Source organism: Poecilia reticulata, linkage group LG1 (assembly GCF_000633615.1).
Source record: "Poecilia reticulata strain Guanapo linkage group LG1, Guppy_female_1.0+MT, whole genome shotgun sequence".
NCBI classification, from domain to species: Eukaryota; Metazoa; Chordata; class Actinopteri; order Cyprinodontiformes; family Poeciliidae; genus Poecilia; species Poecilia reticulata.
This window is the reverse complement of record NC_024331.1, coordinates 13,057,093-13,069,534: the sequence shown is the minus strand read 5'-3', so window position 1 is coordinate 13,069,534 and position 12,442 is coordinate 13,057,093. Positions and strand designations below refer to the sequence as shown.

General features: G+C 42.4%; 2 protein-coding genes across 7 annotated transcripts in view; one reads left to right on the top strand and one right to left on the bottom strand.

Annotated features, from left to right (window-relative positions):
• LOC103464936 (B-cell lymphoma/leukemia 11A-like) overlaps positions 1-8,724 on the bottom strand; it is a 40,416-nt gene extending 31,692 nt beyond the window's left edge. The window contains exons 1-2 of the mRNA XM_008409354.2: positions 7,529-8,724; positions 3,060-3,458 (exon numbers count right to left, since the gene is read on the bottom strand). Coding sequence (XP_008407576.1) covers positions 3,060-3,458; positions 7,529-7,583 — 454 coding nt within the window. The 5' untranslated portion in view covers positions 7,584-8,724. The remainder of the gene's footprint in view (positions 1-3,059; positions 3,459-7,528) is intronic.
• Positions 8,725-11,316: 2,592 nt separating this feature from the next.
• The window catches only part of cep170ab (centrosomal protein 170Ab), a 19,366-nt gene continuing 18,240 nt past the window's right edge, over positions 11,317-12,442 (top strand). For 4 of the 6 annotated variants that reach the window (XM_008409366.2, XM_017303923.1, XM_017303920.1 and 1 more), the window contains exon 1: positions 11,317-11,455. The gene's annotated coding sequence lies outside the window, so the exon portion shown is untranslated. Of the gene's footprint in view, positions 11,456-11,498; positions 11,642-11,694; positions 11,749-12,442 lie in introns of those variants that run through there. The other 2 variants (XM_017303917.1, XM_017303909.1) reach the window with 2 other exon arrangements.

Sequence of the window (12,442 nt, the reverse complement as noted above, 5' to 3'; positions counted from 1 at the left end):
TATGAGAGTAAAGTTAATTTAATCCTTATCCCTTCTTTAATACGGTTGCTATCCTGGTTGCTTCCATTCAGCACTAACATATCTCAAGTTGAGAAACCATCATCTGCTTTCTTTCTGGGCCATCCATAATCTGCAGACAAGCTTCGATGTCCCTATGCATATCTTAAATTGTTTATCATGCAAATGACAGCGTGCAGGCTGCTTTGCCCTCAGCTAACGGCCCGCAGCTTTAGACAGCAGGCCCCGGCCCCAGCTGCAGTCAGAGGACTCCCAGACAGCCTCAGCTGTCCCCCAGACAGAGACGGAAAGGCACAGCCCCTCTCGGGCTCCAGGTCCATTGCAGAATGAGGCCCCTCATTCCGACTTCCCGTCCTGCCCTCACCCTACATCCCCCACCTTCAGGTTCAGTCRTCCCCTGGGTGTCGGCACCCTCTGAGTCTAGCAGCCTCCTTTCTCAGCCTAAACCAAGCGCCATCGCGTTTATAAACTGCTGTCCATATGGAAATCTATCTGTGTCAAATGACAGGTCAGGAGGAGGGTGATGAGCACAAGGGGCCACTTTCGAGTGCAGGGCTGCAGCATATTATGCACTCTCCTGGAATGGAGTGAGAATGAAGCAAGTGTAGGAACAGTATGCATTGAGATGCCTCAGCTCGGTGTCAGACTCTAACCGAGAAGGGGTGAAAGAACATGGCAGCAAGCATATGGAGCGCGAGGTGGCTCACTGGCACTGCCAGTCTTCATCCATCAATCTAGGATGCAGAAAGCAGAGGTGGTGGAGGTGGAGGCGGCAGCAGAGGGGATCGGCTTATATGCATCTGCTGTCTGTTCTGCACACATTTTCTGCTTGACCCAAAATGTTTCTATGGCTTTATTTATTTTCTGATCCGCATTTTTTTTTTCTTTTTACGTGAAATGCAATAAACTAAAGAAGCTGATGCAGACGTACCCCTCTAAAAATGAACTCAAGCTAATCCTGACAGGTCACTCAGAGCCAGATGAAAGTATGAGCTTACGAGGAACGGAAGACCCTAAAAGCGCTAACATTCTCAAAAAATCAGGTTTACATTTTTTTATTTTTACACAAGCACGACGTCGGTGGTGTCCCACTTTATATCCAAAATGCATATCAGTGTAACTTCAGCGAGGAAGATATTTTTCTTTTTCTTTTAGAAGCAGACAAACTGGTTTTTATGCTCTATCTATCCTCATGATACTTAAATGTCAAAAGTAAATGTCATGGGGGCGATGCAAGATTTTTACAGTATCATGTTATCACCATGAAAATAACAAAAAATGACAAGATGATTTATTAAAAATAGAAAAACAATAATTATTCCTGCTGGAGCTAAAATATACAGTCTGATTCTTACTCTTAAAATTATTTGAAAGTAACACTCAGAGTACAAAAAGCTAATAATCATGAGTAGGGCTATTTGTTCTGATACCCAGCATGCATTTGGGCTGCCTATCAGACCTTTTACAGCCATAATAAGAGTAACAGATTGATCTCCTTAGGTTTCCACAGCAATACTGTTTTTAGTCTAAGTAAATAAGCCTTCTTTCAGCCAGCAGACTGGCAGTGTGCAGCAGCAGGTGAGGGAGGGGAGAACTGTACAACTATAAATTTTAGCTAAGCTGAACTGAAAAAAAATGCTATACATTTAAATGAATTATATTACTTTGCTGTTGTAAAACGAAGCAATGATCCCAGCTATATTGTAACGACAATTAAACTTAGATGATATAAATGAGGTACGCTGAAGCCATCCCTAAATAAAATTTAGTATTGGGCCCTGTGTGGCCTTGGACAGGCTCTGCTGTTACACAAAGTCCAAATACTTTATAAGTCCCATAAATAAAGCTCTGTTCACAATGCCAGCGACCTTATGATATCATGTGAACTCCACTGCATGAAGATCTAAATGAGCAAAGAAATGCATGTTTGAACAGCTGACAACGCCAAAAGGCATGTCAGACGTGTCTGTGTGTGTGTGTGCGTGTGTGCGTGCGTGCGTGTGTGTGTGTGTGCGTGTACACACAGATGTTTAACAAACTGTTAACGAACAAACAGTGGTCATCCTGTGTCACAGGGGGGAGGGCTGACTGACAGTAGCTCTCCACCAAAAAGGCCTTCTGCGTTTGCTGTCCAACGGCGAACAGGAGAGCAGAACGCCGGAGCGCCCTCCCCGCGTTTAGCCTCCACTGGCATCAAATAAATGACAACTAGTCGGACAATCGGCACAATCTGGCACGCGCTATCGGCCCCCGTTAAAGGGAAGGGGAAAACGTCTGAATGCACTGGTTGAAATCAAAGCCCGCTGTGTAAGAAAAACCAGCCATGAGGGACGCATGCTTGTTTGCACAGCAACTCGTGTTTTCACTGCAGCCTCATTTAGCCCCCGTGGACACCCAGCAAACCAACTAGCCGGCTTAAGAAGTCCTTAATTACTTCAAATCAAGAAAAACACTGACAATTAGTGGCTGTAGAGTTCCTCAAATAAACACTTCTTCGCTGACAGATAATTACATTCTTCTCCATCGCTTTTTAATTTTAGAACCGGAGTGAGCTTCTGCAGGCACATATTTGAGGGTAAGAGAGATACTCTATGACAGTGTAATAAGCCAGTAAGAGATGGAGATACATCGCAGAGCGCCACATGAGAGAGGATATCTGTCGCCGGGATTCGAGCACATCTGTGATGCAGGACAAACCGACAGAAACTCATCTCTTCTTTCAGCCTATAAGCTCCCCCTCTCAGGATTTGTCCCTTTGTCTGACTACATTTGTGTCTTTTTCATCATCTCCAAACGCTTCCTTCATTCTCAGGGTATCTGGTCTTCATTTAGTTTCGTGACACAGCTGGGGAAACTTTTGCAGCTCGTAAAAAGTAGCAAGAGACGCGTTTTCCTCCCCGCTTGTGCCGATTTTCAAACATCCCAATTACAAGAAGCAAACCAAGCAAATCCCAGGTCATGTTTGTCTTCCTCTGGAGCAGACTCTGTGTGAAGCTGCGGACTCTGTCAAGGTGCCCAGCTCAAGCTACCAGTGTGTTTACCTGTGACATTCTCCTGCTTGGGGATTATTCCTTGCAAGGGCGCAGATAAACAATCCTCGTCCAGGGACGACACCTGTATGGCCACCTCCACCGGGTGACGTGCTCTCCGTGGGTGGTGCTGCTGCTGCTGGCTTCGAGAGTGAGACGAGGATGTGGAGAGAGGCGAGGCAAGCGGCGAGGATGGCGGCCTGTCCAGAGGTTTGTCCAAGCAGAGGCTGCCGTGGCACTGCCTCCGTTTGTGCTCGATGAACAGCAGGATGTCGGCCAGGGGGAAGCGGGTGTGGCACTGGCCGCAGGTGAGCAGGTCCGGATCCCCTTTCAGGGGCTCGTCGTCAGCCACACCCAGCCTGGGGGAGTCCTGAGAGTCGTCTTCGGCTAAAACACCTGAGGGTGGCTCAGCTGGATAAGCAGACAAAACAGATAATGTTGGTAACTGAAGAAGCAAAACTGCAGGTAAAGTGTGACATAAGAAAGTATTCATACTTAAGTATGTAAAGTTTATTTAAAAATATCAGCTTTTTACATATTTGTTGAAACTGTCACTATGACAGTATGAGATACATAATCTATGAAAAAAATGACCTCCTCCCTGAGCTGCTACAGTGATGTGAAAGAAATGCACCCATCAAAAACAACCAACCAGAGTCAGGAGGAGGGTGTCAGCATCAACAATCAACGTCGTGTACTTGCTGCTCAAAGTGCTAATGGCAGAGACACAACTCACCATTCCAGGAAAACTGTTTTTGTCAGGTTAGTTAGCATCGGTGGTCATGCTAACTAACCTGAGCTTACATGACAGACTCAGCTGTCGGGGAAAAAGCTGACTCATAGCAGAGTAGGGAGAAGAATGTGAGCAGCATGTGTACTAGCATGATTGACAGCACCAAGACCCTCCTTCTGACTCTGACTGGTTTTTCTGTGTATCTCCGCAGTTGGTAGGAGAACTGGGAGAAGGCAGAGGAGCTCAATTTTTATTGTCACAATACAGTGACAGTTTTAACAGACACATAATTTATATATAACTTACACACTTTAGCTTTACCTTCTTAGGATATTATTGTGAAGAGGAAGCAAAATAGTACATGGTTTTCAAAATGATTTACAAATAATAATGTGTGGCGTGACTTTGTATTCTGCCCTCCTCGGTATGATAGCCCTAAATAAAATCAAGCGCACTCAGTTACCCTCAGAATGACCTAATTTGTCCAGCTGCACTCTGATCTCAGTATAAATCCAGATGTTCTGCGAAGACCTCAGCAGTTTGTTAGGAGAACACTGACAAACAAAATTAAAGAATCTCCCTGTTCTTTCTCCGGACACATCGGGGAGAAAGACCTATTCAGTTGACCAGCAAAAAAACAAATGTGTTCGGGCAAAACTTGGAAACCTTCTAAAACATGGCTGTCTGCATAACCTGACAGGGAATGGTGATGGAGGAGGAACTAAAGAAGGCCATATAAAATAAGGCCACCTTGCCACTCCTAACACTAACAAATCTTTAGCTGGTCAGAGTGGATGGAAGATGGAGGGAAACCTGTTAGAGGCGCCAAATGACCTGAAGTGGGAAAACAGCAGAAAAATGACCCTAACTATACAGCCAGAGCTATGAAGGGAAGATTTGGATCAGAACATTTTCATGTGTTAGAATGGCACAGTCAAAGTCCGGTCATGTATCATGTGTTCAACATTTGAAACCTGATGCTCACCGATGCTCCACGTCCATTTTGACTAAGCTTGGAAGTATTTTCCAAAGAAGAACGGGCAACAATCAAAAAGCCTCGTTTTTGTAGATCCAAAAATCTATTGAGGTTTGTAAACGTGACTCAGCAAAACGAGAGAAAGCTTAAGAGGAAAATTAGCATTTTTCCAAATCACTTTAAATGTGTCAACAAGTGAATTACTATGTCTGCAGTGCACTCTGCCAGACATCTGAAAGAATATGGTCAGGATTTAAAGTGTAAATGTGACATTTTTTTGAAAGAAATAGCAAAAGAGGAAAGATAAGAAAAGAGCAACACAGCCTCCCTTCGATAAGGACTGACACGTTCAGCTTGCTGGCAGCAGTCAAACGATTAAGTTGCTTGACCCTCTTTATTGTGCTGCCAATCTTGCTTTTTTAATGAACCTAACACCTCTGAGAATCAAAAAATAGATTCTAATTTGAGTTCAAGATGATTGGACCCCATTTCGTTAAAAGTGCTGGGATCTTGTGAACCAAGGTTAGACATTGAGGGGTTGGATGTGGAGTAGGTCCCTGAAGTACTGACAGAGAGAGAGGGAGAGACAGATAGAAGAGAGGAGGGAGAGGGTGAGCATTTAAAAAGAAATATTCTAGCCACATGGTAAACGACATCAGGCGCCCCAACTGGGATGTTGCGATAAGATGTGATGAATTCTTGCCGCTTCAACCTCTAATTCTGTTTCGGGTCAGATGAGAAGGTGGTGAGGGACTGTATGCAAGATAGGCCCCGTTAGTTGTACGTTCGACTGCATAAAAGATGAAGGAATGCAGCCCCCTATTTTACTGAGGCTTATCTAAACCGGTTTGCGCTGCGGACGCAGGCGAAGGTGTGTGAGGACAGGGTAGATGGAAACATTTCTCTTTCGTCCAAACTAAATAATCTCATTTTGAAGCCAAGCAAGAGTGATGTAAATGAAAACCTTTTTTTTTTTTCCAGACATCTCTCACTGTGCCAGAATTTTAAGTAGTTTAGGCCAACATGTCCCACTGGACCGCTGCTGCAGCTCGTCTGTTTGATTATCAGGGAAATCATTTAGCCTCTTTTTTTTTCTTTTTTTTTTTAATTCACCATTTTAGGCCAATGTGACTCCCTGAAACAACAGTGGATCAATAACTTCATTCCACTCGTTTCCTGAAAATGCCAAAGGGGGCTGGGAGGGATTTCTTAGCACGTTTTCAAATGAATTTACCAGAAGCAGGCATGCTTCCATCATTCTTCTCAATTGCTTCAATTGAAGCAACTATTAGCTACCTGATTGGTCACAATAGCAATCAGGGGCGCCTGCAGAAAGTCTTCAAGGAGGTGGACAGATGGGGGGCTACTTTAATCTTCACATTAAAGCCATTACACACTTTTTTAGAGGGAGAGGGAAATTTAGTGGAGGCACGATGTGAAGGGTAGAAAAAGAGAAATAAAAAACATGAATAAATAATGTTAACATTCAAATAAGAAATCTTAAGATGAGGCCCCGACCCCCCTCTTCCATACTACCAACAACAACAACAAAAAGCGACCCTTCTAAGCTCCAGGTTAAGCAGGACACGGATGAAGCAGATGAAGTTCATGCTTGGTGCCCCCTCCCACTACCCCGACGCGACCCCCGCCCCCCTCCACCCTCCACCCCGCACCTCCGTCCCCTCAGCCACGGTATAGGACCGCAATCACAGTGCGCCCCCAACTGGCTACACCCTTCTTCCAATTACCTTTCAACTGTGTGTGTGTTTTGCATTAAGCAGAACAGCTCATTTAATTGATTGCGACGGAAAGTTATGGAGGCATGGACATCAACAATGGCCCTAAGTAAAGTCAAACGAAATCCAAGCTCTCCTGATCGCCGACACCAACTTGGACCCTGTGTGTGAGTGAGAGCGTGTGTGTGTGCGTGTGTGTGTGTCTTCGTCATCACTGATACTCAAGGAGCGAGCTGATGAGACGCCTCTTGCCTTCCTGCTGTCATTCATGCCTATAAGACTTATTTTACTGCTTACATGAATCTTGCAGCGCGTAAAAGCGGATCCACGAGTCACATCAATGCACAGCGCGCGCGCGCGCAAAAAGGCATTTCTGTGACGAGCCAGAGCGCGTCACAGAAGTGACATTTTTCTTTACATATTATTATTCATCACACTTTATAACCCAATACTAGTAAATTGAACTGCGTAATAACATCGTCTGTTAAGAGGAAACTGCACTCTTTCTTCTTTTTTTTTCTTTCTCCGTACGGCACAGACCGTTCCCCCCGCGCTGTTGGCATGTGAGTATGTAAACACCACACTGTACTTCCTTGTGTCCAAACTACGGCAAACACCTTTAAATGTTTTATTGCGGTCAGAAAAATCACAATGAAGGCTGAAGTTGTTGGGTGACGTTGGAAGCTTCACACTGGAAGTTGTGAGCGAATGTCCGCAACTAAAGCCTGCGCTGCCTTCACATGCAGAGAGGCAAAGGTCTCTGGCCATAAAGCTAATGCATGCCCTTTAATGGCGAAACAAACCTTGATGACCACGTTATACAACGAACTCTGCTTGGAGGTTCCAGTCAGAACTTTTTCACCCCAGGAGGCTCCACGTTTTTATGGAGACCTGCGTCTAAGTGAGAATGAGTGTGTTCGCAAACCCAAGTACCTATAAAAACGATCCAAGGAAGTTGTGTCTGTAAACAGAGCCACTAATAGATCCCCCTCACGGGTTAGAATAAAAACCGAGAGGCGAAAATATTCCCACTTACGCGAAAACTCCCGTTTGCTCAAGTGCAGGGGTTTGCCTTGCTTGCGGCGAGACATGGTCGGTTCGGCGGGGGCTTCTCAGCTGAGTTCACATTGGGAAATCCGTCCCTACGAGGTACACTCCAAATGAGAAAATCTTCATTGATGCGTCTGTCATCCGGATGAAGGCAGAAGAGGGACAAAAAGCAGAAGCAGAGCTGCGGATCAGACGGAGCGGGATGCGTAACGCGCGACGGGCTGTGTGGAGCTCTTCATGACTTTTTCCTCCAAAGAGGGAGAGAGAAAGAGAGAGAGAGAGAGTGATGGGGGTATACGGCGAAACCCCCCTCTGAGCTGCAAGTTCAAGTGCGGACGTGACGTTCCTGCGAACTTGAACGTCAGGAGGTGGACGGACTGAGACATAGAAAACATGGGCTGGGCGAAGCAGGCCAGTGGGAGGGAGGGAGGCAGGGGGGCAAGCCTAATAAAAGCCAATGGACACTCATTATTGACTACCTATGGAAAAGAGAGAGAGAGACCCCAAACATACCAGTGGACGAAGGAGATCAAGGGGGCTGGGCTACGGGAGAGGGGAAGGACCACTACAGGACGCATGGAGCAGGGAGGCTGCGCAGCGTGGATGTAGTGGAGGACAAACTCAGCTATTACGCTCATGTGAATATGCAGCGTGTATGTAAATTACAGAGCAGAGCGAAAAAACACCGAACACCGGAAAAAAAAAAAAAGATACCGAAATACGCTTCTTTTACTATTAGATGTGTCCCAACGTTAATTAGAAGAAACAAGCATGTATTATTGATTTCTTGATCAGATCTATCCGGATTCTTGTTTTGTTAGAACTAAGTGGTGGGAAAAAAAATCATCATGTTAGAAATAAAATTAAAATAAATAAAAATAATAATAAACACGGAGCATAGTGTGAGACTTCACAAAACAAGAAAAAGTTAAAACAACATCAGAATATATTTAGACAAGAACATTTGTAGAAAATGCCCTAATATGGATTTAGGCTATGGTTTATTTTGCATATTAGCTTGGATAGAGATTTTCTACTTTATTTTGATTCCTGTTTGTTTGCTTCCTGCTGTGACAAGTGAGCTTCCTCTGTTAGGCTCAACCAAGTCCAATATTGTACAAAAAACCGTAAAGAAAGAGGTAGGTTCTAAAACAATCATTCTGCTTTTTTTGTTTTATTTTATTTTATGTATTTACTTTCATTTTGACAATCCAGCAGAACGAACAAAATGATTTGCAATGATTAACACAAAAAAATCATGCGTTTTTATTCAGTCATATATTTTTTCTAACTCATTCAGAGTGCACTACTTTGAATTTCTTTAGTGATATGCTTAGTTGTTATTTTTTTTATCAGTTTAAAGACTGTATAATGTTTAAATGTGTTTATATGCAGGCTTAAATAAATACAATGAATATGCAGAATAATAATAGTACATTTATTGTCACTGCAATCCATCTAACTGCACAGGGCAACGAGATTAGGTCTGCAGCATATGACAGAGCAATGGTATTAAGTAATTTATTATGGTGCAAAGGCAGGTGTGGACTGAGTGAGTATGCAGCAGCATTTACAATAAAAACGGAAGATATACAGATTGTAAAAATAAATAAAAAATATTGTACATACTGCGATTTTTTTCTGAGTAGCTGGTGGTCATTAACACCAATAATAATATAAATACGAATGAGCTATGACAGTAACATTAAAACTATTTTAAATATATTTCCATATCAATATAGGCAATACTATTGCTATTTTAATTATGAGTCAAAAATCCATTAAGTTTGCATAGAATCACCTGGCTTTATATTTTTGATTGCAATTAAGGAACTATTTTTATTGCAAACATACTTATTAAAAAGTTCCAAAACATGAGACGTCACCTTACATCCATTAGCCATTGCTTTGTGAAGGAGTTTTACATCATATACATGTCAAAAAAAACACCACATTTTTATGAAGTAAAAAAATAAGATAAATTGTAACATCTCCTCATTTAACATTCAACAAATGCTGACAGAAAAGTCGTAAAGTAAACTTGTTTGTAGTATCATTAAGACATCCGTACCCACAAAATCACATTGTTTAATAATAATTAGTGGGTAATTAGTGGGAAGCATTACAAAAGATCAAACACTTAATACATAAGTGAAAAAAAATGAAACCATTCAGTCCAGACAGCAGTTCTGTTGTCTTGTTTCAACCTGACCTTTGTGGTGATTTATTATATCCTGTTTCTTTTCCTTAATGTCTTTGTGGACGCAATGGCCTGTTTGATAAGTAAACGCACGACATTAAGGAAGTCACTCAACTGAGTTTGATGTCGCATGCGCTATGCAGCTCAGTGCTCTGGCGCCATCTAGTGTCTGGAGTCAGATTTACGTTCAATTCTACAATAAACGTAACTTTATATCTCTAATATCTTATTTGAAAGACATAAGCAGTTTTAGCAAACGAATGATTTGATTATTGTCAGAATTGCGGGGTCAGATCATTTTACCTCAACAGTGTTAACTATTACACCAAACTATGCCAAGCAGTGGAGTAAAACCATTCCTAGTGAATACTTCTACATGACAGACTCCTAATCTCTGAGCGTGGATGCCATCTGATATTTCTATTCTTTTAAATATTATTTTTAGTGGATTTAAATGGATCTTGACAGAGAATTCCAGAGAACAAGAATGTCCAAGGGAAGACGAAATGAAGGGAAGTACAGAAAGGTAAAAGAGACTTGACTTAGGGCACGGTGTATTACAACCTTTAAATACAGTCTAAAGAACTCAGACAGCGTTATAATGATAGCACCGGACACCGTGTCTCCAGGTTTACATGTCACTTAAAACAGAGGTGAGCTATCCTTTTATCAATACTTTGACATGCTCAACTGAACGACAAAGCTGAACTCAGAGATTGTATTTCTGAAAAAAAAAAATCTCTATTTGATTGATTCTATTGACTACTTAGGAACTTCAAAGCATTTTATTGGATAGAGAAAGCAGATCAAATTTGTCAGTTACTGTTTTCTCATAAAATACAGTAATTGAAGAGAATAAGTTCTTATTAACTAAATCTAACAAGATTTTAACGTCACTGAAAAGAGACTGACCACAAAATAGTAAACGGAAAGTGCATAATCTTAGCATCAGTTTTATTGATTTTGATTTAGTCGGACCTCGGTGATGATTCTGATTTCATTATCGGTCTTTTATTTGTGTTTGGTGCATTTCATGGCTGGTAAATCAAATAGATTATTTCAGACCAGCTCAATGCTTTGACGCCATCTAGTGCCCAGTGTCAGAATTACGTTTTTACGTCAAAAAAAAAAAAACACTCCTATAATTTTTAGGCTTAGCAAGAAAGGAATAACAATAATGTTTTTTTTAAAAAAAGGCAAAATAGTTAAATGCAAATATAGATTACAGTGAGTCTAGTTGAAGATTCTCGATTTGAAATTAGATCGTTTTGTATTATTTTCAAACGAATAATATACACGTCCGTATATATATGGACGTGTATCTTTTCGCCAGAAAATAAGGTGCACAAAACAAGATTTATTAACACTATCACTATCGGCGAAGCATCAATTAGCTATGCTGCATCATTTTCTTTCTTTCATTTGTTTTCTATAATCTCTGTTCTATAAGTCTGAATTTCCTAGAGTCATCATCCACAATCATCCTCACTCATGATTTCCAGCCTGTGGCCTGGTATTACATAATCCCATTTGCTCTCCCAATTCTAGCTCACAGCGCCACCGAGAGGCAAAGACGTAGAAGCGCCGAAGGAGCTGGGTTTGGGTAGCGGAGCTTGCTGGAGCAGCTCCAGCGCTCAGAATAATATTCTTTATACACACATTCACCTATCTAGCTATCTGTCGGATGCCGGGTGTCCATCAGGCAGCTGCACGGTGAGAGACATTTATCTTCCGCAGATTGTCGTTGCTGCTCTGAGTCATTCTGCTGCCTCCTCGGCTGTGAGGATATAGGCGGTGACATGAGCATCGCTGCTGGTGAGACATGCAGGCTTTCGCCGTTTTATAGCGCTTGGAGGTCCGTGAGAGCACACCGGGAGGAAAGCTTTTGAAAATAAAAACGTGAGACTCGTCTCTGTTAACCCGCTTGAATTGGTCTGTGTTGGGATTTGAAGGGAGGAGGAACATCAAGGATGAGATGAGTGTGGACGCCCCAGATGATCATGTCGGTAATTAGACTCACGGCTCCGTGTTTATTCCTGCATCTTTCTCGTTTTTCTACAGCCCGGATTGTTGGGCCTGGATATTATTGTGTCTCTGTTTTTGAACGGCTCTCATTATAAGCGCTGCATCGAGTCATGGCCTAACTGGGGTAATTTACAGGCTCTGGCATTGGCCTGTTCAACCCCATCATCTGTGTCCGCCTGTTGGCGCGACAGAGGGGCTGTCATTTACTGTACTGGGTGAAGCCGTGCGTATAGTCTTCTGAGGAAATCTGGGGCATTAGTATGGGCCCTGCCACTGAAAGCCCTCCACAAGGAGTAGTGTCCCAATGGGGGGGGGGTGTCTTAGTTATTGGAAATAACAAAGTGTGCGTAATTATATCTTTAGATTGTACCTCTATTGTTAATCCAGAGCGTGAGTCAGCAAGCTCCATGGGTTGCTGCAGCCCTTTAAAAACTGCTGGGGGAACATCAGTAATATGACTACTTTACATAGATGCACCTAATGTGGGTACAGGTGCATCTATGTAAAGTAGTCATATTATTGAAAAGTTTATACATTTCAGTAGCTCAGTTTAAAAAAAATGAAACTAGTACTATAGCTTAACTAGTCAGAGAGAAATATAGTTCAAACACATCTATCTATCTATCTATCTATCTATCTATCTATCTATCTATCTATCTATCTATCTATCTATCT